The following is a 22,415-nucleotide window of genomic DNA, read 5'->3' as shown; positions in this document are numbered from 1 at the left end:
AGAAGCCCAGATGTCCATCGACAGGGAATGGATAAAGATGTGGTCTATACACGCAATGGAATATTACTCGGCCATAAAAAGAATGAAATCTTGCCATTGCAATGACGTGGATGGAGACAGAGGGTGCAGTGCTGAGTGAAATAAGTCAGAGAAAGACAAATACCATATGATCTCACTCATATGAGGAATTTAAGGAAAAACAAACCAAAAAAATGGGGGGAAAAAGAGACAAACCAAGAAACAGATTCAGCTACAGATGGTGCCAGAGGGGAGGTGGTGAGGGATGGGAACAGGGGATGGGGTGAAGGAGGGCACTTGTCCTGATGAGCACCGGGTGACGTATGAAGTATTGACTCACCATATTGTACCCTCGATACTAATACTACATTCGTGTTAACCATATTGGAATTAAAAACAAAGAAATATCACGCCCCCCCCCCAAAAAAAGAAAGAAGAAAGAGTGGTAGTCCATAGGGACATGCTGTGTCCCGCAGAGCACCGAAGAGCAGAGTGGTGGGCTCGCATGAGCAGTCAGACGCCTCCTACAAGCTCCACACACACAGGGATTCAAGAGGAAACTCTACCTGCAGTGTATACTGCTGGTACATTAACCTCACCTTTCTGAGATTGACCGCTAGCTAGAAAAACCATCCCATCCCCAGGGGCCACCTGCAATAGCGATGAAGCGTATGGAGGACCAACAACATCAGAGCGTTTTAGCGCGAGCCGGAGACTAATGAACGAACAATAGGACAACGGAAAGATGATTGAGGGTCATAAAAAATGATGCATTGAAATGCGTCAGCAACAGAATAGATGCGGTTTGGGTGCCGGGTGGCTCAGTCGGTCCCTGCATGTCGGGCTCCCTTCTCAGCAGGGAGTCTGCTTCTCTCTCTGTGCCCCCTCCCCCCATTCGTGCTCTCTCTCTCTCTCTCTCTCTCTCGCAAAAATAAATAAATAAAATCTTTTTAAAAAACAAGAATAGAGGTGGTTTTAAAGAGACAACCTGCCACAGAGTACCCTACAACAGAGTGTGACCCAAGACAGTAACTTGCCCTCTACACTCGGCATCATTCAAGCTCTTAGAAGAGTCATAGACCTAATTTTCATTTCCACGTTTTAAGAAGGATCCTAGGAATATTATGTAGGGGGTGCTTTGAAGTGGCAGAATGCCCCCACGTTTTGGGAACTGTGGACTAGGGCATCTGTCCTACACTCAAGTGGTGGAGGGATGCCATGCTCCTGAAGGACCCTGAGGGCAGCGCTGAGAGGCGGGCTGTCCTTGTGCATGAACAAGCTTCCAGTCTGCTCCCCCTGCCCTCCTTTCCCCTCACCCACTAAGGCAGGTTTCCAGCCTGCAGACACCAGAGTTCTTCTTCAAATACCTTGAATCAACAGTCTTTGGGCTACAGCTTCTGGTGTGGGTCTGAGGCTGCCGAGTAAACGCTTCCTCATTCTGGCCTGGGTTGGGGTATGTCAGTGGGTGGGGAGGAGGGGGGATTGCTGGCCTACTGCCAGGCTCCTCCCGCGTCCATCCCGATTAGAGCGCAGGGACAACCCCATCTGTGGGCACACAGTTCCCAGCTTGCCTTTCCACTCAGAGAAGTTGATGGCCAGCCCGTGTAGCTCATCAGAAGGAGCCGCTGGTTCTTAACATACGTGAGCACCCAAGTACCCCAGACTCGCACAAGAAAATCAGCGACCTAGAGCACAGAGGTGGAACTCCACAAAGACAGCTCCCCTTAGAGAACAGCCGTGTACAAGACAACAGAAAATTAAATACAGTCTCAGAAAGATCAAGGAAAATATTGCATGTCCATAATCTAAGAAGAGGATACTATTTACAAACAGGCAGAGAACAAGAAAGAAATTAAAAATATGAGTGCTGAACTTAATGTCATGGAGAAGTTCGAGGCTGAGATCCAAGGAGGTTTCCAGAACATGTATCACAAAACAGAGAGATGAGAAATAAACCAGGAGAGACAGAGTCATAAACACGCCGCTGAGGAGTCAAGTGTCTGAACACTCAGGGCTGCAGAGAAAACAAAGCAGGGTGACTAATCAAGACATACCAGGAAAATTTCCCAGAGCGAGAGAAGATGTGAGTCATGAGATAGCTCCCACTCCGGGCTGAGGAAGTCGGGCTGGAACCAGCCACTCGCAGGCCCGGCCAGTGGGTGTCTCAGGACACTTGGGAGAGAAACCCCTCGGAAAGCCCGGGCAAGAAGAGACAAGATCCCCGGTGAGGATCTGGAACCAGACTGGCTTCAGACCCACAGCTGGAAGACAGCTGAGATGTCATGGGTAAAAGGGCAAACTGCCCCCTCTCTTTCGAGAACAAAAATAAACAAAGAAAAGGAGAAAGAGGAACACATTTCAGCTCCACTGAAGCTAGACACAGCCATGAGTCCAAACCACGCCAGATGGGGACAGGGAGACCCCGACAGGCTGTAGGTCACAGCACTTTACAGTCAGTGCCACAAACCGATGGAAAGGGGGTGGACATCGGGCCTCACTGGGTGTGGAAAACGAGCAGGGTTCAAGCCACCAGAGAGGTGTCCTTGGAGAGGCAGTGGAAGCGGGCACTGTGAGTGTCCCTATGCCTGCCTGTGCGCTGGGGTCCACCCTCACACCCAACCTGGTGTCCAGACTGAATTTCCTATAAAAAGCTGATCCAGGGAGGACTCACTATACTTGAAGATGAGTCACAATCAGAAAGAAACCAGCACAGGATTCACACAGAAATATAGTAAGACAGAAAAATACAAAATAAAGGGAAAGGAAAAAAGTAAAAACAATAACAGCGGAACGGTGTGGCCATAGAGGGAGTGAAAACGGACCAAAGACATGTCCAGGGATAGAAACACTGCCCTTCCAAACTGGGAGAGACACACAGAGCAAACCAAAGAAAGCATATATTTTTAAAGGAAAGTCACGATGTCTACACTATACTGTGAAATACTTTCATAAGACTAAGCTTAATGTGCCCTTTCTGACATTCAGTGGGTGCCCAGAAATAAACAGACTGTCAGGCTGAATTACAAGCAAAACCAGCATTATGCTGTGTGTGGAACAGGGCCGACACAGAGGGAACAGAGGGTGTGTGGGAACAGGGCTCACACACAGACTCGGAGGGTTTGCAATGAAAGGGTGGGCATAGGAGTATCAGACAAAAGATCCTGAAAAAGAGTTATCATGTAGTATATATATATTTTTTAATTGGAGAGGTAAATAATTAAAATAGCCAGAGAAAAAGACTCATGGGGGTAGGGTTATGCTGTCAAATGAATGGCAAGTCAGCGAACAAAGGGAAAGCTCAGATATATACTCAAGTTTATACAGGCATTTTGATAAAAATGACTTTTCGAATCACGAGGTAAAGGGTTAGTACACAAGTGTCTTGTGACAAGTAAATAGCCATCAGAAAAATTAACTTCTCCCTACTTGACAACTCACACTGCAATAAATTCTAGATAAACCAAAATTTAATTAGAGAAAATAAAAGCATGAAGTTAGTAAATGATAATATGAGTGATTAAAAAAAGAGAAGTTCTAAGTATGATACAAAATTCCAGAATATAAAAGATTAAAGATTAATAAATTTCATCACATTAAAATAGAATATATCTTCAGTTAAAAAACAGCATAAACACAATCCGATGACAAAATAACCAATCTGGGTAAGTATTTGTAACCTATAATCGTAGACAAAAGGTTAATTTCCTTAGCAAATATTGAGTACCAGCAAATCAATACAGAAGACCACGGACTCAGTAGAAAAATGAGCAGTAAGACGAGTAGATATTTCAGAGCAAAAGAAGTACACGGGTCTCCAAGTTGGGAAAGCGTTCACGACAGCAGGAAATGCAAGCTGACGAGGACAGAGGACAGCGACGCGACGGGTCTGAGACATGCACAGAACCCACCCTCCCTCCTTCGTGAGCCCAGGGTCAGAGGCACCTGTGGGTCCCCTTGCAGCGGGCGGTGCCACAGTGAGTGCAAGAGACGCCTGCTGTTTCCAGGGCCAGGCCTTCAGATCACAGCGGTGCCTCCTCTGCCCTTTTCTGGGGCGGGACCAGGGCTGGTGACACAGCTGTGACCACACAGACTGACAGGCTCAGAGGACGGGGGGTGCCTGAGTGACCGCGTGGAGCGGAGCCACTAACCAGTGGGTCTGAGGCCAGCTAAAGAGGTGGCATGTGCCCCACACCGGAATGGGGAGGTGGGGAGGGGGAGGCGGGCACCGCTGGTTCCCGTGAGAGGCCCTTGGCACCGCCTGATGTTCTCAAGATAAATGCATATATTTCGACCCACAGAACGAGCTTTCCGAATGCTGACCCAGGCACACCGCAAGATTCTCCGTTTGTGTCTGTGAGGTCTGAGTAAGGAAGCGCTCTCCCTGGCTTTGTGCTTCCGTCTCGGAGGTGCTCAGAGGCACCGCCCGGGCCCTGTGGATTCTGCTCGCACGGAGGCCCAAGGCGGAAGGGCCCTGCCCAAGCTCCATTCAACCGTCCTATCTCCACCGAGAAGACTCAGTGGGACGTGGTGGGTCACTTGATTTTTAAACCAACCAGGGGCAACTTATTCAGCCAGACGAGGGTCGTTCTTCCAAGCAGTGTGTTGGGAAGACCTTGTGCTTTGGGACCTGGGACCTACTCTGAACTTCATGCCTAAGTAGAGGGCCCTGTGACAGGGGACTGAGCATGGACTTGGGAGCAGGGACAGACGCCAACCATGGCTCTGCTCCTTACTGGCCGTGGCACCGTGGGGAAGGGGCTAGCGGTACCGTCTGACTCGTGGTGTGGAGAACCGTGTGGTCCCACCCTGCGGAGACCCTGCGCAGAGCCTGCTTGCGCCGTCGGGGCGGAGGGCGGAGCCCAGGCGCAGCCCACACAGAGGCCTTGCCCACGTGCAGCAGACGGTCGATGAGACTGTGCCCTGACGCGGAGAGGCCACGCTGCTGCTCCGCGGAGCTGTGACACGTTCTTTGGGATGTCCTTCGATGCAGCAAATCTTTGTCTTCGAAGGTAAATTTGAATTTTATTTTCAACACAACCCAAGTAATCGGAATGATTATTGTAAAGGAAGGGACTGATGAACACAGGGCAATGAGGCGCTTACCCAAGTTCACCGAGCCTCTTAGCTGTGGAAGCCGTGTGGATGGCTGTGTCCCGGAGGGCGCCCTGCCTGGGTCCAGACCTCAGCTTGCTGCTCGCTAACAAGAGCATCTGTGAAATGGGTTGACAATAGTCTGAACCCCACGCGGTGACTATAGAGGGGCCAACTGTCTGGTCCGCCCAGGGTGGAGGGGTGTCCCTGGACGCTAGCACCGAGCAGCCCCGGCCAGCGCGGCCGGCTGGCCCCCGAGGACCTGGCCTCAAGTAAGGCTTGCCAGCGTGACACTCAGATCGGGCTCTGCTGGAAAGCCTTCCCTCGTTCTCACAAGTTACTTTTTACTTATTTATTTGTATGTGTTTGTTGATGAAGAACAACCGGTTCTGGGCTTCGGGTGCAAGGAAGTGAGGACTGGCCCCAAAGCAGGTAGCGTGTTGATCCTGGCGGGGCCCCGGGGAGCAGGAGACTGAGGGGCAGGAGCCGCACTGGGCTTGGGGCTCAGACACTGGCCCCGCAGGCTGTGTGGGGCTCGTGGCAGCTCCGAGGCTTCGGGACGGGCTGCTGAAGGGTCTCACTCGCAACCACCCATTTCCCTTCCTGCGCGGGCTTTCTGTGTGGACACCCTCCAGCTTGCCGCTCTGGGCCTGGGACGCTGACTGGGCGTGACTCAGGAGCACCCCGCTCCCGCGTGGCGTCCACACCGGTTCCCACGGCTGCCGGCTGCATCTGGTCAGGGCTTCCCCGGCCACAGTCCTGAGAAAGAACGGACGATGGCCCCACTCACCCTTCTAAACCGGGCCTGTCATGTGCCAGCCTAGGCCGGGCTGACCTTCCAGGATCCAAGAAACCGCAACTCAGCAGGAGAAGGTGGAAGGCCCCACAAGTTAGTTTTAAGGACAATCCAGAAAAGATGGCGTTTTTGTTAGAAGAAACAAGATGGTGATGGACGACACGACTCGCTCGTTATCCTCCTTGCGCGCTTACCTCTCAGAGGAGGAAGACTGCAATAAAAATACAACGTTGGGAACGATAAATATCAGAAGCATCACTCCATCGTTGGGGTACATACTGCAGGTGGGTGTCCCCGAAATGGGGTCTCCGGGAGAGCGGCTTGTCCTGCTTTGCCCCAGGAATGCTCCAGTTTTAAACCGAATTCCCAGGGGCGCCTGGGTGGCTGGGTTGGTGAAGCATCAGCCTTCGGCTCAGGTCACGATCTCAGGGTCCTGGGATCGAGTCCCGCATCAGGCTCCGTGCTCAGCGGAGACTCTAGTTCTCCCTCTGCCGCTCCCCCTGCTCGTGCTCTCTCTCTCTAATAAATAAATAAAACCGAAGTCTCACGTCCTGAGATCCCCCTAGGCCCTGGCAGACTGGGACTGGTGGTCACCCACTCCCGGGGCATGACGGGAATGCGAACCCCGGGCCTCCTGGACCTGCCCAGTCAGACCTCAGGCTGCGCCCAGCCTGCTGCTCCTACCTGGCCCTTCGGGATGCGCCAGGGCAGCAAAGGGTCGAGCATCTACTCCAGGAGGTGCTGGGGTGCAGGCTAGGCCGCCTCTGTGACCCAGCGGCTGAGGCAGATGCGGAACAACCCCTCTGCCCCAGCCCCGCTCTCCGGGCCGAAGGCACAGGTCCGTGCTCAGCCTGGATCGGCGGAGACGCAGGAGGCCCGGGGTGCCTGGGCTGCGACATTGTCATTATTCCCAGCAGGGGGCACAGGCTCGTTCTGCCTTCCTCGAAATCTAAGCAAACCCGGCGGTCAGGTGCTGAAATACCAGCTCACGGGTTCACCAACACAGGTCAGATTCGGCACCAGCCGTGAGGGACGCGAGCCTGTCAGGGGCATCACTAGGGCTGGAGTGGGGTGCTGTGTCGTTACAAATACTCTCTCGGGCTCCGGTCACACTGACACTGGCAATCACAGATTTCTTTGAGGAAAAGATATAGGAGGATATTCTGATACTCAGCACCTGCTTGGCCAGTCACCTTTTCAAATTTACTTGTGGGGAATGGGTGGGTGCTGCCCGGTGTGGTAACGAAGCTCTGAAATGCCTTGACTGGGACAGAGAGGAAAACGAGATGCTTTCGCGACATGTATGTGACTAAAAATGCAATCTCTCTCTCTTTTTAATTGAAGTACAGTTGACGCACAGCGTTATATTAATTTCAGGTGTACAATGCATTGATTTGACGATTGTCCCTTATGCAACGCTCACGTGGTAATTGTGGTCACCGTACAATCATTTAATATTAGCGACTGCTTTCCCGATGCTGTTTTTCCGTCTCCTTGGCTTATTTATTTTATACCCGCAAGTTTGTACCCCTAACGCCCTTCACCTGTTTCGCCCAAACCCCACCCCTCTCCTGGCGACCACAGGCCTGTTCTCTGTATTTATGAGTGTGTCTCTGTTTTGTTTGCTTGGTTTCTCAGATTCCACAAAGAGGTGAGATCATAGGACATTTGTCTCCATCTGACTTATTTCCCTTTGCCAACACTTGTTATTTCTTGTCTTTTTGATATTAGCCGTTCCAACAGGTGAGCAGGTGTCAGGGGATACACCATTGTGGTTTTGATTTGTACCTCCCTTATGATGTTCTCAGTTCTTCTTATTTTTAAAGATTTTATTTATTTATTTGAGAGAGAGAGAGCACATGTGAGCACACAGGCAGGGGGAGCAGAGGCAGAGGCAGAAGCAGGTTCCTTGTCGAGCAGGGAGCCTGACGTGGGGCTCGATCCCAGGACCCTGAGATCATGACCTGAGCCAGAGTCAGATGCTTAACCAACTGAGCCACTCAGGCACCCTGATGTTTTTATTTCTTAAGGAGAAAATATGAGACAAAGTAAAGACAGTGGCCCTATAAATTTTGTTATATCTGCATTATTTCACAGTTATTGGTTACTTTCTGCTACCTGAGAAATTGCCCCATGTGATATCGACCTCCTGTGACCTCTGTGTGTGATCGTAGTCTTGGGTCTCAGTATCTTCTGCGAAGGGGTAGAGGACCATGATGACGGGGCCTCTGAGCATGACCCCAGCCTGTGGGCAGCAGAGCAGAGGACGTGGGCCCTCAGCCCCTGGCTCTGCCTCAGCCCGTGAAGAAAACTGGGTCGGTCACAGCAGCCTTCAGAGGCCACGGTGGAAACCGTGAGTCCTACCTCAGGACGATGTGGCTAAGAGACACAGTTGAGTAGGTGCACTGAGAATATTATGACAAAAACTAAGTAAGGTGAAGAGATGAGAATGCATGGGGCAGGGAGGCAGTTATTTGAGGTAAAGTAGAGAAGTCTCTCCAGGATCGCTTGAGCAAAATCTCAGAGGGAGAAGCAAGAGCAACATGCGGCTCTGGAGCAACACTCCAGCAGAGAGAACAGCAGGTGCAAAGGTCCTGAGGCAGGCAAGTCCTTGGGAGAAGGCACGGAGGCCATGGACCAGGAGCCCTGAGAAGTGGCAAACAGCATGGCAGGAAGTGAGGCCAGAGGACAGACAGAGCAGGGACACACAGGCCTTGTTTGCATGTAGGGTTTGAGATTTTGGACAGCAGGCCAGTCCAGGGTGAGAGCAGAGGAGTGACACAGCATGGATTGAGTTTCCAGAGGACTGCTCTCACTGTGAAGTGAGAAACAGATGTTTGTTCCTGCGCTGGGTGGGTTGTGGTGACCATGCTCTAATTCATCCCAAATTTCTAGCCTGGTGAACAAAAATGGAGTTTCAAAAACGCTACCTCAATGAGCCCAAGACCTCTCCTACGACTCCGCGTCCTCACTTCAAGGGTGACTGTAGACGGCAGCCGGGTCAGGTAGCACCCAGGAGTTAGTGAATTCATCACCATAGATGTATATTCTGCATCCCCTCAACTGGGGGGCCAGGATTTAGCAGAGCTTACGGGAGATAGTCCAGCTGGGAATCCTATGGCTTCCTGCCACCAAACGTGGCATTTCAGCCCAGGAGCCTGGTCTGTCCTGTCGGGCCCACCGGCTCCCTTTCCCCCTCGCTGCACAGGCTTCCAGAGGCTGCTGGCTCGAGCAATCAGGGGGGTGAGGGAGGCAAAACAGTGAAGGCCAGGAGGGGGGCTGCAGGCCAGTGGTCTCCCTTGAGGACACAGCACTTGGCAGTCCAGAGGCCCTGCTAATCGTGTCTGCTCTTAGTTAAACATGAGACGCGCAGGGAGAGCACGGTGCCGGGGGTGGAAAGGTGTCCTCACCGACCTTGCCCCTTCACATGCGCAGAGGAGAGGGGCAGTGTCTCAGCGCCCACCCAGTTAGGAAATGCATGGGATACTCAGGAGCTTCCATGCAGATGGTGCAGAGCCCTCGCTGCTCTTGCTCTGACTGGGTGGAAATGCTCACTCAGCGACGTGAGTGTAGGAACATAAGGACGGTTTTCACGCAAGAGGAGTGGGATTGTGATTGCATTCCTTTAAATTTCCCTTAATTTTTTTTTTTAGCAATGAAAATTGGTGATGGGTGAAAAACACTTTGAAATAATGTAATTAAACATATTTTGTAAGGTAAGGACCCGTTGCGTCCAGCATCATATGCATGCATTTCCCATCAGATTTTCTCTTTCTTTAGGGGCAGCCTTGGAGGAATGACTGAAGGGCTGATGTCCCCCCGCCCCCTAAATAACACGTCTGGGATAAGTTCCTAAGTGCACGTGGAGAAGCACACCAAGGAGTCCACACCAGCAGGCCAGTCTGAAAGCAAAGACCCCCTCCTCCCCAGAGCTGGGTGCTGGGCCTCCACAGCTGCCCCCCTGGCCCAGCACCCCACCCCGTGCCAAGCACCAGCTGCCTGACCAAGAAGACCAGCATCTGGCTGGCCGCAGGTCCTGGGACCTGCTCCCCACCCACCACGTCCACATCTCAGAAAGAGGTGATCAGCCCTGGATGGGAGAGGGCTCTGCTTCCGGCCCCGGAGTCTCGCCGTCCAGCTGCATGCAGACAGCCCTGACCTGTGGTGTGGGGTGAGAGGCGGGACTTTGGGGTAACAGCACTGGACCTAGAATGGGAAGAGAGGGCACCCCTCCCACTCAGACGCTAGCTGGTCCCAGACCCTGGACTCTCCAGTGACCTCCTTCACTGTCCTCACAATCAAGCACAAAGGTGGGATGGGACAGCGGAGGGAACTGTCTCAAACTGAGTCTCACCGCCAGCCACTGCTGAGAAGCACCTGACGTCTGACTGGAAATGAAAGGGGGTAGTGTGTGGTGCCTGCCAATTTCCAAGTGTAAATTCTGCAAGGTGGGGGAAGAGCTGTAAATGGCACGTCATTAGGTGGCATTTCCACCATATAAGAGGCATCGGCAGCCTCAAGAGCACGGGTTTATGTAATTTCGTAAGCTGTGTAACCTTATATAATTTGATTTTTAATAATGGTTTTGTTCAATAGTCAGCTGGCAAAACTCCTGAAAATTTGTTGGTCGGATCTTGTGAGCTGGTACTTCCAGCACTCCAGCGGCTCAGTCTCTGAGAATCCGGAAATCAATTAGAAATTAAATAAACTGGATTGTCTAAGTGACTCTAGAATAGAAGATTTTAGAAGACCTTACATCTGGTCAGGATAGGTACTATCTCATAAAATTTGTGTGAGTACATCAGGTCATGACCTAACGTGTGTTTACTGATGTGGGTCTTTTACTAGAAGTTTGAGCAATTCTGGGAATCGGAAACTCCCGCTGCGTTTCTGCACAACGTTGGTTTGAGAGCGACGGGGGCTACCCCGCCCATCAGTACAGCGACAGTCTGACTTCGGAGAGCGCTGGGCGACGAGCTTCGAGCTTCGAGCTTCGGGGGACGTCTGCCTGCCCTGCAGGTGAGGGTCTGAGGGAAGAGGGAGGGGTCCCCCCCATGTGCGCTGGGTCACCTGAGGTCAAACCCGATGGCAGTGTTTTCACTCTTGACACCGAGGGCGAGGGCACCGTTTCCTCAGGTGCGGGGGATAAACATGAGGTCACGCCCTTCCTGTGGGGAGCCCGAGATCCGCGCCCCACAGGAGAGGATGTTGGCCCACGTGGGGCTGTAGCAAGAGCAGGAGGGGACAGTCGACTTGGTTTCTGCTGCCACATTGTCCTTCCGTCAGTTTTTTCTTTTTATTTCGAGGTAACTGTAGATTCACATGCAGTCCAAGGAATAATTCCAAGATCCCGTGTGCTCTGCGCCGTTTCCTCCACGGGCAGCAGCTTGCAGGACTGTGGTCACTGCGTCCGAGATCCCTGCCGGAAGACTGCTTCGATCCGCTCCCCACTGCTCAGACGGCCTGTTCCGCGTGCACTGGTGTGTGTGCTCACATCGGTGCGACTCTGCCACGCGTGGACTCCTGGGGCCACGCACGCTGCCGAGACACAGACCGTTTCCGGGCACGGGGTCCCTCTTGCCCTTCCCTGACCCCTGGCAGCCCCTACGGGCTCTCCCCTGCACCGTTCGTCACTCCACGATGCTGTGTAAACGGCGTCCTGGGGCCGTGACATAGACCGTCCTCCCTCACACCCGCAGTCCGTTCTCCTCTGCTGCTGAGTGGGGTTTGGACCACCACCCCCGCCCCTGGGGTGGAAGCACAGCTTGGGGGCTGTTTCTGGGCTGTGGCTGCAGTGAGCCCTGCTGGCTTTGTGTGCGTGATGTCTGGGAGGCTGCTTTCTCTCCACAGAGGAACATGGGCCGGCTGCCACCTTGGGTCACCAGAGGCCACCCTCAGCACTGGCTCCAAGCACAGCCCAGAGGAGGACAGAAGGGGTGGAGGCCCGCAGGGGCAGCTGACTTCCAGAGACCCCAGCGCAAGAGCAGTGCGGGGGCGGGGGTGGGTGGGTGACATCACCAGGTGCTCAGGGCATTTGCAGCATCAGCGGGCTGGAGAGGAAAGAGCCACACCCTTGCTCTGGGGTGGGGGTGACCACGAAAAAGCCACCAGGAAGCAGGGTGGGGATGGGGGGTGGCTGGCGGAGTCTGGTCTGATTGCTGTCCCATTCCCCACGTACCGCTGGTCCAGGGCCCTGGGGGCTGGGGCCGCCTGTCCCCACTTTACAAAGACACTCAGAAATAATCTGGGGGGAACAGTTAAGTTCACATCAAAGTGTTTGGAAGGAATTGAAAATAAGTGGTAGGTCACAGCCCATGCGTGTGGTCTAGTTGGGTCAGTCCCTCACTTTTCATGCTGGAGGGTAAGTGAAATGTGCCAACCCCCACAGATACTGTGTTCGCTCCCGAGCCCCCAGCTTTGTCTTTCTTCCTCTCTGTGGTCACTGGCCCCCGCGACACGCACTACGGCAGATTTCCTTCTCAGCAGCTGCCATCATCCACTCCCTCTGGTGCCACCCACACCCCGAGGCTGCGGAGGGGGGGCCATGCCTTGGGGGGGCCCTCTCGCAGGGGCTTTTCAGTGTCCCAGACCGCCACATCTTCCCAGGAGGCTCTCCATTCTCCCCGCAGTGCTGCTCTGCTGTCCATGCTTCGAGACGGCGCCTACTCCTAGGACTTCCTCTTGTTTCTCTCGTCTGCCCATCCACACTGAGCGGAGTGCCGGCAGAGGAAAGTTATTTGGGGTAGCTACACGGGTAGTTCGAGGGCCCTGAGGTGAGGGGTGTGTGTTGTGTTTTTCTGGTATTCCCACAGGGCCTAGCAGGTTCCAGATACATGCTGGGTGCTCACTAAAGTTTGCTAAATAAATGAATTGCTAAACAGAGTTCTGCATTCCGACGAATTATAGGGTCACTGAGTGAAATTGTATATAAATACTAATAAAACCTTGAAGGGAGCAAAGAGAAACAAAAATACTTTTGTTATAATCATGCGCACACAAATACATTTTTGCCCTTTTATTTTTTAAAAGATTTTATGTATGTATGTATGTTATTTATTTATTTTAGAGAGAATCTGAAGCAGACTCTGCAGTGAGCACCAAGCCCAATGCAGGGCTTGTTCTCACCACCGCAAGATCATAACCCAAGCCGAAACCAAGAGTCGGTTCCCCCCCGACTGAGACGCCCAGGTGCCCCCATTTTTGCCCTTTTAAAGTCTTTACTATTTGTTGGGACCGGCTCTTACCAGGCACTGACACAATCAGTTTGCCCGGCTGTGCTGGTGTTGGGGGTTAGGGTTGAGACTCGTGCTGGGTCTCCAGTGCCTGTTCCCTGGAGGATGCATCTGTGGGTTGGATGAGAGGTTTTCTAGAGCCCTGGGCTTTTTCCCCTTGGGAGTTTGTGCTGTGATTCTGCTGAGTACCTAGAGTCAGAGTAGTCTTGGCAGCAAACCCTCATCCCAAATGGTGTGAATCAGGTACCCTTTTCCTTTGAACTTTTTCTGGGATAGGGTTAGGTTAGGGTTAGGGTTTGGGATTGATGGAGATTTTTTTTTCTTACAGAGGGAGGGAGAGAGAAAGAGAGGCAGAAGGAGAGGGAGAGAGAGAATCGTAAGCAGGTTCCACACCTAGCCCAACTCAGGGCTCAATCGCACAACCCGGGCCAAAATCAGGAGTCAGACGGATGCTTAACCCACTGCGCCACCCAGGCGCCCCTTGTTGGAGATTTTAAAAGGAAAAAATACATATACTCCTGCCATAGCTAAGAAGTTAAGATTTGGAGTCTAATTAATTGCTGATTTCAGGGCTGTCTTCAAAAAATACCTTGATATTTGGCTAATTCTGGTCAAAAATAGCAAGTTAGATTTTATTATGTTAAAAACAGTTATTTTGAGCAAATAGTCTTCATAATAAGCAATCAAGACATCACACAAATCTATTCAATGGGTAAATCCATTAGACATCCGAGGTTATATTTTACTATTACTCAAATTGACAGGTGGTCGATATTAACAATGATTAATATTACATTGATATTAATCAAATGGCATCCCATATAAACTTTATTTTTTAAGGTTTTATTTTAATTCCACTTAATTAACATACAGTGTTCTATTAGTTTCAGGTGTACAATGTAGTGATTCAATGCTTGCGTACATCACCTGGTGTTCTTCCCAACTAGTGCCCTCCTCCGTCCCCTCCCTCACCACCTCCCCTCTGGGACCTCAGTGCCTTCTCTGTAGATCGGAGTCCGTTTCTGGGTTTGTCTCTCTCTCTCTCTCTTTTTTTTTCCCTTTTCTCATTTGTTTTGTGTCTTATATTCCACACGTGAGTGAAATCATATGGTATTTATGTTTCTCTGATTGTCTTATTTTGCGAAGCATAAAATACTCTAGTTCCATCCCTGTTGTTGCAAATGGCATGATTTCATTATTTTTTATGGATGAATAACATTCCATTATATATGGACACCACTTCTTTATCCATTCATCTATTGATGGACACTTGGGCTGTTTCCACATCTTGGCTAAGTAAATAATGCTGCTACAAACACTGGGGTACATGTATGCCCTTGAAGTAGTAATTTGTATTCTGTGGGTAAATACCCAGTAGTGCAATTGTTGGACCCTAGGGTAGTTCTAATTTAACTTTTTGAGGAAGCTCCGCACTGTGTTCCACAGTGGCTACAGTAGCTTGCTTTCCCATTCCTTTCTCCACATCCTTGACAATGCCTGCTGTTTCTTGTGTTGTTGACTTAACCATACACACTTCGTTAAGGGTTTTATTGGTAAGGGTAGTGTAGGCTTGGACTATGGCGATTCCTCAATCCTATTGGCTTTACCCACTAAGAAGTGAGAAGTTCATTTCTCACTTTCGTATTTTTCACTTTCACGGCTGCAGATCCCAGCGGGCCTCCAGTAGTGACTCAGGGATCCGGGCTGCTGCTGTCTTATCTCTGAGTTCCAAAATGAGGCCTCTTCAATTGCCACAGATGGAGGAGAGACTGGAAAATATCCCAGCGTCTTTTCTCAGCTTCCAGGCAGATGTGATGTCCCTTCCTTCCATTTCCAGGCACACAGGTCCTCAACCTCTCGGAGCACTGGGCCTACTTTCTACCAGCCGCACAACATCTGGGCTTTAAGCATCCAGAAAGAATCTTAGTGTAGGTGTGTTCACTGTCTGTGTGGCCCAACCAACTAACATTTGAGAAATAGTATTCAAAGGTGTATTACGACTTACTTCTCTAGATTCTCTAAGTGCCTTCTCTCATAGACACTCAGGCCACCGGGGAGCTGCACTCCATGAGTCCTGAGAGCCTGAGTAAATCTTATCAGAGAATTATGAATTCGCATTATGTGCCTAAGTTTTTCACGAGGCAATAGGAGAAACCAGTGTGTTTATTCGACAAATGTCAGTGGAGCTTTCACTGTGTACCAGCTGCTGCAGTGAGCATATCAGCGGAAGTTAGTCATTTGAGATTAAAAACATCCTTCCCTAACGTGCTGAGGATCCCTATGAAAAAAATTCCATGTTGCCTAGTTGGCCAAAATAGTTTTTTTTCTGAAAAACGAATATACTTCTGTTTATTAAATTATAGAACTTGCATAAAATCACATATTTCCATTTTCTTTTCACCTTGGCTACCAGAAAACTCGGAGCTGGGCTTCCCATTTGTCGTGTAGCTGCTCCCAGTGTAGACATCTGACACAACAGCTTCTCCCTTCAATACCTCTTTTGTACCCTTTAAAAATTGTTCTGTTGTATACTGGCCATTTATTTTATGCCATTTCAAATCCTTTGAAAGTATTTTGATCAAATGTGAATAATAAATTATTTAATTATGCTGTCTTAGCAATTCATAAATATCTACTTGTTGATAGTTTGATACTTTTTAAGAAGCATTTTTGGAGGGAGTGCAGAAGAGGGTTCTATCAAAGAGAGAAAATGTAACTGTGAGTTATAAACAAAAGAGATTATACTTTCAACAAAGCCCTCATCTTTTCTTTTAATCCCCCAACATTTTCCACTTTCTTTCTTTTTTTTTTTTTAAGTAGACTCCATACCCAACGTGGCGCCCGAACTCACGACCCCGAGATCAAGAGTCACACACTCCACCGACTAAGCCAGCCAGGTGCCCCTATTATCCTGATCCTTACCGTCAAAGCTCTAAGGGAACAGATTGTAATTTAGAAAACTAATGATCAATTCCTTTGTGCAGAACAGTTTTGAGGAGACACGGTATTGCACAGTTCTGTGCACAGTTCCGTGGAGGCTGAGTTCTGTTAAGGGAGGAATCCTAGAAGTATGCTGTGCCGGTCTCTGTGCTGATGCTGTGAGATGCTATGCATCTCAGAGGGAAACAAAGGTCCATACTCGTGGACATCTTGCCTCACTGATGTGAGGAACCTCTGAACCTTCACAGATTTATTTCCCATCCTCTGAGCACATGTGTCTTAGAGTGCGCATGTCTCACTAAAGCCTCCGATGAACTGCCAACTTCTTGCTCATCCAGTAGGACTAAAATGACATCAATGTAGTGAACCAAATTAACATTCTTTTTTTTTTAAGATTTTTTTATTGATTGATTTGACAGAGAGAGAGTGAGCACAAGCAGGCAGAATGGGAGCAGAGGGAGAGGGAGAAGCAGGTGCCCGCTAAGCAGACAGCCCAATGTGAGGCTCGATCCCAGGACCCTGAGATCACAACCTGAGCCAAAGGCAGATGCTTCACCGACGGAGCCACCCAGGCGTCCACCAAATTAACATTCTGAAGCCTGTCCAGATGGTCCAGGTCTGGACTGTATTATAACAGAGGGGCAGGTTGTAAGTGTGTTAGTCTACACCATGTGATGTAAATTACTCCTGATTCTCCTTCTTATTGCACGCGGCGAAGCGTGGACATGTTAGCTCCGTAGCCACACGCCATGGCCAGAGGCCAGGTGGCGGGCACAGCAGCTGTGGCTGGGCTTGTCCATGTCACCCTCTGGAACCTGTCTGGTGTCAGAGGGGGGACTGGCAAATTAAATGATCCATGAGGTCTTTAAGGGCGGTCTTGGTCTCTTTCCCCGGGATGTGTTATTGTTTTTATTTTCCATCCTGGCACCCCACTTGGGCTTCCCTGCTGGGATGACTCTTCACCCCACACCAAGGAACCAACTTGGGTTTTCTGACAACAGTCACACATGTCTATGCCAATTTTACCTTCAGTGCCAGAAGAAGTAAATGGTAACCAGGGGAGCCCACTGCGAGACCTGCAGGGACCTGGGCTCCACGTATTCCCTGGACCTCACAAATCCTATTCTACATGTTGGGTCCCTGGATACCACGTCGATTCAGACTTGAAGCCCGGTAGCGTATGAAATGTCTAGGTAAATGGCCATAGGTGCCTTTGGTGGGGGGGAGGTGTCCTAGGGGAAACCTGACCATACATATGTGTGGCCAAATCCTCTCCCCCACTCAGTGGGTTTGGGGGATGAGAACAGGCTCATATCTGGAAACTGGGCAAAGGATTGTGATGTTTTATTGGGGCAAATTTCTTCAGCCTCCTGATACCTATCTTTGCTTTCCTTTGGCTGTATGAATGGAGCAATACTCTTACTGGCTGGCTAACTGCCCCCTCTGGACAGCATGTTTGGCTGACTATCTTTGCAGCTCTCCACAGTTCAGAGTATCCAGGCTGTCACTCCAGTCTTGCTGCTTAATATAATAGCACCTGGCTTGCTGCTGATGCTTAAACATCACTGCTTGGCCTCTGTTATGTCACAATCTGATCATTGTCACTGCCATCAGCGAGCCCAGCGCTCTCGGTAACAGCATCTGTACCCTCAGCCCAGTCCTATGATGGCCAGCGACCAAGGAGACTCTGGCCTCTACATTCCTCAATACTTTTGTAAATCAAGTGTCCTCTGAGCTTTCTAGGAAACCTAGTCAGCAACTAGGTTTCCTGGTTGTGGGAGTGTATTTACTCTCCTGTGCCACTTCTCTGAATATTTTGATGCTTTTCTCTGCTGTCTGCCACAACTACTTGGCATTTCCACTTAGGGTGGGATATCACTTTTTATGAGCTTCCGAAGGCCATGCTAGTGGCATGGGGATACTTGCCAACACGCCAAATCCTGTATCCTGACTGAATGATCCCGTATCAGTAAACTCGAACCTGATCTACCTTTTGTTCTGCCTGCCCAAATACAACATCTGGTTCCGTGTTTATTCACCCAACCCTTTGGGCACATGTTCCCTTGGTTGTGAGGCTCCTTTGCAGAGAGGACCTTCTTCCTTTGTCTTATCTGGCACTTCTCCAGCGGGGTGATGGTGACATGGTGGAGGAGTGGAGCTAGAGGCTGACCACTGGCATACTGTTGTCTTGCAGAGGTCTCTGCAGTCATCATTAAACACAGAGAGAGCATTGTCTTTAACAGGGAGACATGAGACACCTCTTCAGGTCCAGAAGATTTAGGGAAATCTGGGATTCAAGATTTTGAGTGCATTAAACTAGATGACCCTTTCCCAAGCCTCAGGGTCTCTCTTCTTCCCCAGTGTCCCTGCCCTGCCCTACTCCATTCCCCTGCCCGGTGCCCCCCATACCTCCCATCTGGCTTCCTTCTATCCTGGGCCCCTCGCCCCACCAGGTCCCCTAACCCAGAACCCCACCGGGTTCCCCTCAATCCTCGCCCCCCCTTTCTCCATTCCCCCTTCTGGTTCCCTGGCCTCCTCCACCTCCTCGCTCCTCACCTCCTCATGGCTCCCCGCCCATTTCCCCCCACCCCCACCACCCCGTCCGGTCTCCTCTATCGGTTCCCTCCTCCGCCCCGTTCCCCCATGCCCTACCCCGTTCTCCCCATCCCTCCCTCTCCCCGTCCGGTCTTCCCCATCCCAACACCCCCTCCCCCGGTTCCCCCATCCCTCGACCCCCCCCCCGCCAGCTCCCCACCATCCCTTAGCCCTGTCCCTCCCATCCCTCGCACCGCCCCCCCCGTCCGTTCCTCTCCATCCCCTCGCCTCCACCCCCCCCACCTGATTCCTCTCCATCCCCTCGCTCGGTTCCCCCATCTCTCGCCCCCTCCCACCGGTTCCCCCACCGTCCCTCCCGGCTCCCCATATCCCTCGCGCCCCCCAGCCGGTTCCCCATCCTCCCTCCGAGTCCCCCTCCCCCCGCCTCCCTGCGAGGTTGCCCCCCATTCCGCGCCGCCCCCACCGCCGGGTCCCTTCCGAGCCCTCCCCTGAGACCGATTCCGCCCTCTCCGAGCCTCGGCCAATGCGGAACTGGAGCTGTTTTGCGGGCGGAGCCGTCTCGCTCCCGCCTCCTAGACCTCAGCCAATGGGCAGTTGGGGTCGCGCTGCGGGCGGAACCGTGATGCCCCGCCTCTCTGCGGCCACGACCAATAGGGAGCTGGGCAGGCCCGTGGGCGGAGCCGGGCGGCGCTGGCGCCGCGGACCCGGCGCGCACGGAGTCTGGCGCAGAGCGCTGGGACTGCGCCGCCGCTCGGGCTCCGGCTGCTCCGCGGGGCTCGGCGCGCGAATTCTGGCGAGGCCCGCGGGCTCCCGGGCGGGCGACCCAGCATGGCGGTGGAGGAAGAGGGGCTCCGGGTCTTCCAGAGCGTGAAGATCAAGATCGGTGAGCGCCGTGCGTCCCCTCCCCCCGAGGACGGGCCGGGCTGCGGCGGGCGCGGCGACCCTGGGGGACGCAGCTCCCGGAGGCGCGGTCCGGGGGGTGGGGGCCCATGCGGTGCAGGACGCGGGTCCCGTCCCCGCCGGGAGCGCGCGCCGGTGGGAGCCTGGGTGCGTGCATTCCCGGGGACGGATCCGCAGACCTCAGGTTCCGCATCTCCCCTCAGCTGCTGCGCCCAGAAACTTCCTTCCATCCGTTCGTTCCCCCGGGGCGTGGGCCCGGGTCTGGTTGCGGGCTGGTGAGGGTGCGCGCGTCCGTGTGGGCGGATGTGTGTGCGTGTGTTCGTGGGTGTGTGTGTGTGCGTGCACAGTCCGAGTGTGGATGTGTGGAGTGCGCCTGGCTCGGAGCTCGCTCGGGCTGGGAGACGGGGAGCCGCCCCCAGCCCCCCCTTCCATTGAGAACTGGCTGGAGGAGCTTTGGGCCACCAGCGCCTGCCATTCAGGCCGTGTCACCGGGGAGGATTCTGCCCTTCTCACTGGGTCCAAGAGCTGGGGGAGGGAAATGAAATACAGACTCTGGAGTGGGCTGGGAGGCTATATCTGGACTTCCTGGGGTTATCTGGAGAGATTTGCTTTTTCCCAGTGCGGTTTTGTCTCGGGAGGGTGATGTGCAAGTTTTTTTTTCCTTCCTAAACACAAGATCCTTGCCTGGAGTGACTGTTATGCATTCATGCCATAAATGTGCCAGATGAGAGGCCAGCTTAGGGTGGAGAGTGTTGCCTGTCCTCAGGGTCCTTCTTGCGTCCACATTCCCTTCTATTCCCATGTGAAAAGGGGCCACTGGGAACGGAGCCAGACACCCAGTGACTGACTGTCAGTTGTTGACATTTGATGCTGCCCAAGGAATTCCAGCTACCCCAAATCAGCGTCTTGTTTCCTGTCTGCTTTATTTTGGTTTGTGGATCATCTCTGAGACACTGTTGATATTTGGCTGAGGAGCATTGCAGATTGGATGGAGCAGCTCTTCAGGCTTGAGGAGTCTGCCTGCAGACGATTCCTCTTGTTTACTTGGTTGGAATCTGCTGTCACTCTCACACTGAGAGATTCAATACTGCATGCCTCTACTAGGGTCCTTCAGCCAAGAGCCCTCCCTCAGCACCTGGGTGTGGGATGCTTCTTTAATCAAGGGAGCAGGAGGGGGGCCTTGGGGCGGGGGTCTGGTTGTGCAGAAGTGTGTCCTCTTTCCAGGTACGGCCGGCAGGAATGGGTCTGAGGACCTTGTGGTCAGGCCAGTCACACCCAGTCTCATACTTGACTCCAGCAGTGTTCTGGAACAGTGGTAGGTTGAGCAGAGAGGGTTGATTTCTTTCTAGAATGGCGCAGTGCATGAAGCAGGGGAGTGAGGAGACCCCTGGAGATGCAGGAGAGCAACCCCGCTGGCCTGCCAATGCACATCTGTGGGTGGGTTCTGGATCCCAACAAGGAGGGGCCTGGTGTGGAAGGAAGAGGGTTTGAAGACATTGCTTGGTTAGGCCTTCTGTGTTTTGTGTTCCACTTTCAACAAGGGAGAGAAACACCCAGCTCAGTTTTGGAATAGTGCATCTGACACATCTGCCATCTCTAACCCCATGTGGGAGTGGATAGTGTTGGAAGCTTTGGAGCCCCTTCCCCATGTTTGAGGGATGTAGCAGTGAGGACAGCACCGCTGTCCAACTCCCTGGATGTTGTTCCAGTTCCAGGAAGCTCTTGTCTCTCTCTTCTCTCTGAGGCTCTTCATCCACAGTGCACAGTGCAGGTCTGCAAGAGAGGGATATCTGTCTCTCACCTTTGTAGCTGGGGGTGGTCAGGGAGCAAGGGCCTACACAGCACAGGCAGGGCACCCTTGTGCTTGAGTACAGGCTGTGCTTATGAGTTCGAGCCTGGGCTACAGGCCCTCAAGGTGAACTGGGTGGGCTGGTTTGGGGCTTAGTCTCACCTAACTTGAGGGACAGCCTGTTAATAGAATGGGAGCAGGATGGTTCTGAGCATGGAAGGTGCTGTGCTGAGGTCTTGATTTCTTTCCTTAGTTGTCTGTCGCGGCCAGTCTTGGCTCTGACTTGCCTGAATGCCCTGGTCGTAAAGGCACAAGATGATGAGGAACACCGTCGTTGACCTGGAAGGGGGCAGACACGCATGAATCATACACACACATGGTCACATGCACACTCGCCTCTCCTTGTTAGGGGACACACTGGCCAAGCCATCCATTCATCTCTGAGCCTTGTCTCCAGGCTAGCTGGCTGCATGCCCGTGTGCTCTTGGCTGGCTAGATGACCCAGAGCAAGTGTCCTCCCCTTCCATAGCCTCCTTTTTCCATTTGCAAAATGCAGGCAGTAATTGTCTACTGCATCCGGTGGGGGCTTACAAGACGGTATTGTTCCGGCTTTGCATTAATACCCACCCCCTCACTACCAGAAAAGGAGAGAGAAAAATTCTCCCTGAAGTTGTACCAGTAAGCACTATCACTACTCCTGTTGCTAAGAAAAAAGGCACAACATTTTTGGGGGTGAAGAGTCTTTTAGGTGTCGGGGCCTTGGCCTTTGGTTCTTAAATAGTTTTGGATTGTGTGGTGGTACTTGTCTCATTGACAGTGGGAAGAATCTCTTCCGTGTTTTCCTCTTCCCCTTTCTCTTGCCCTTCCACCTTTTGCAAAAGCCAAGTCAGAGTGAGGCATTTTTATTTTAACTGTTTTGAGTCCTTGTCTTGAACCTTTTGCTCCCCCCCCCTGAAATCTTGCAGTTATTTTGGGTAGTTCTTCTGCAGACTTCAAAATCTTAAACATTGTCTACCTTTGGTAGCCATTGTTACTGTTTTTATGCTAGTATCTCTTGTTGTCTAAGGCCAAATGCACTTCCTATGAGATGGTA

At 52.0% G+C, this 22,415-nt stretch overlaps 1 protein-coding gene and 1 long non-coding RNA gene across 7 annotated transcripts in view; both read left to right on the top strand.

Annotated features, from left to right (window-relative positions):
- The first annotated feature begins 4,133 nt into the window (after positions 1-4,133).
- On the top strand, positions 4,134-12,785 carry LOC121101429. Of its 3 annotated transcripts, none has more exons than XR_005833407.1 (3): positions 4,134-5,027; positions 9,686-10,076; positions 10,754-12,785. It is a non-coding gene; the product is annotated as an uncharacterized LOC121101429 (long non-coding RNA). The 3 variants fall into 3 exon arrangements; XR_005833404.1 differs by lacking the exon at positions 4,134-5,027 and adding an exon at positions 5,571-6,189; XR_005833405.1 differs by lacking the exon at positions 4,134-5,027 and adding an exon at positions 5,571-6,189 and having other exon boundaries at positions 9,686-10,309.
- A 6,531-nt stretch (positions 12,786-19,316) lies between these two features.
- Positions 19,317-22,415, top strand: part of RASA3 (RAS p21 protein activator 3) — a 107,928-nt gene continuing 104,829 nt past the window's right edge. For 2 of the 4 annotated variants that reach the window (XM_040624974.1, XM_040624967.1), the window contains exon 1: positions 19,317-19,516. In XM_040624974.1, the coding sequence (XP_040480908.1) occupies positions 19,462-19,516 (55 nt within the window). In that variant the 5' untranslated portion in view covers positions 19,317-19,461. The remainder of the gene's footprint in view (positions 19,517-22,415) is intronic. The other 2 variants (XM_040624985.1, XM_040624970.1) reach the window with 2 other exon arrangements.

The sequence above is a fragment of the Ursus maritimus genome, unplaced genomic scaffold (genome assembly GCF_017311325.1).
Source record: "Ursus maritimus isolate PB19 unplaced genomic scaffold, ASM1731132v1 scaffold_10, whole genome shotgun sequence".
Lineage (NCBI taxonomy): Eukaryota > Metazoa > Chordata > Mammalia > Carnivora > Ursidae > Ursus > Ursus maritimus.
This window is presented reverse-complemented; position numbering and strand designations above follow the sequence as displayed.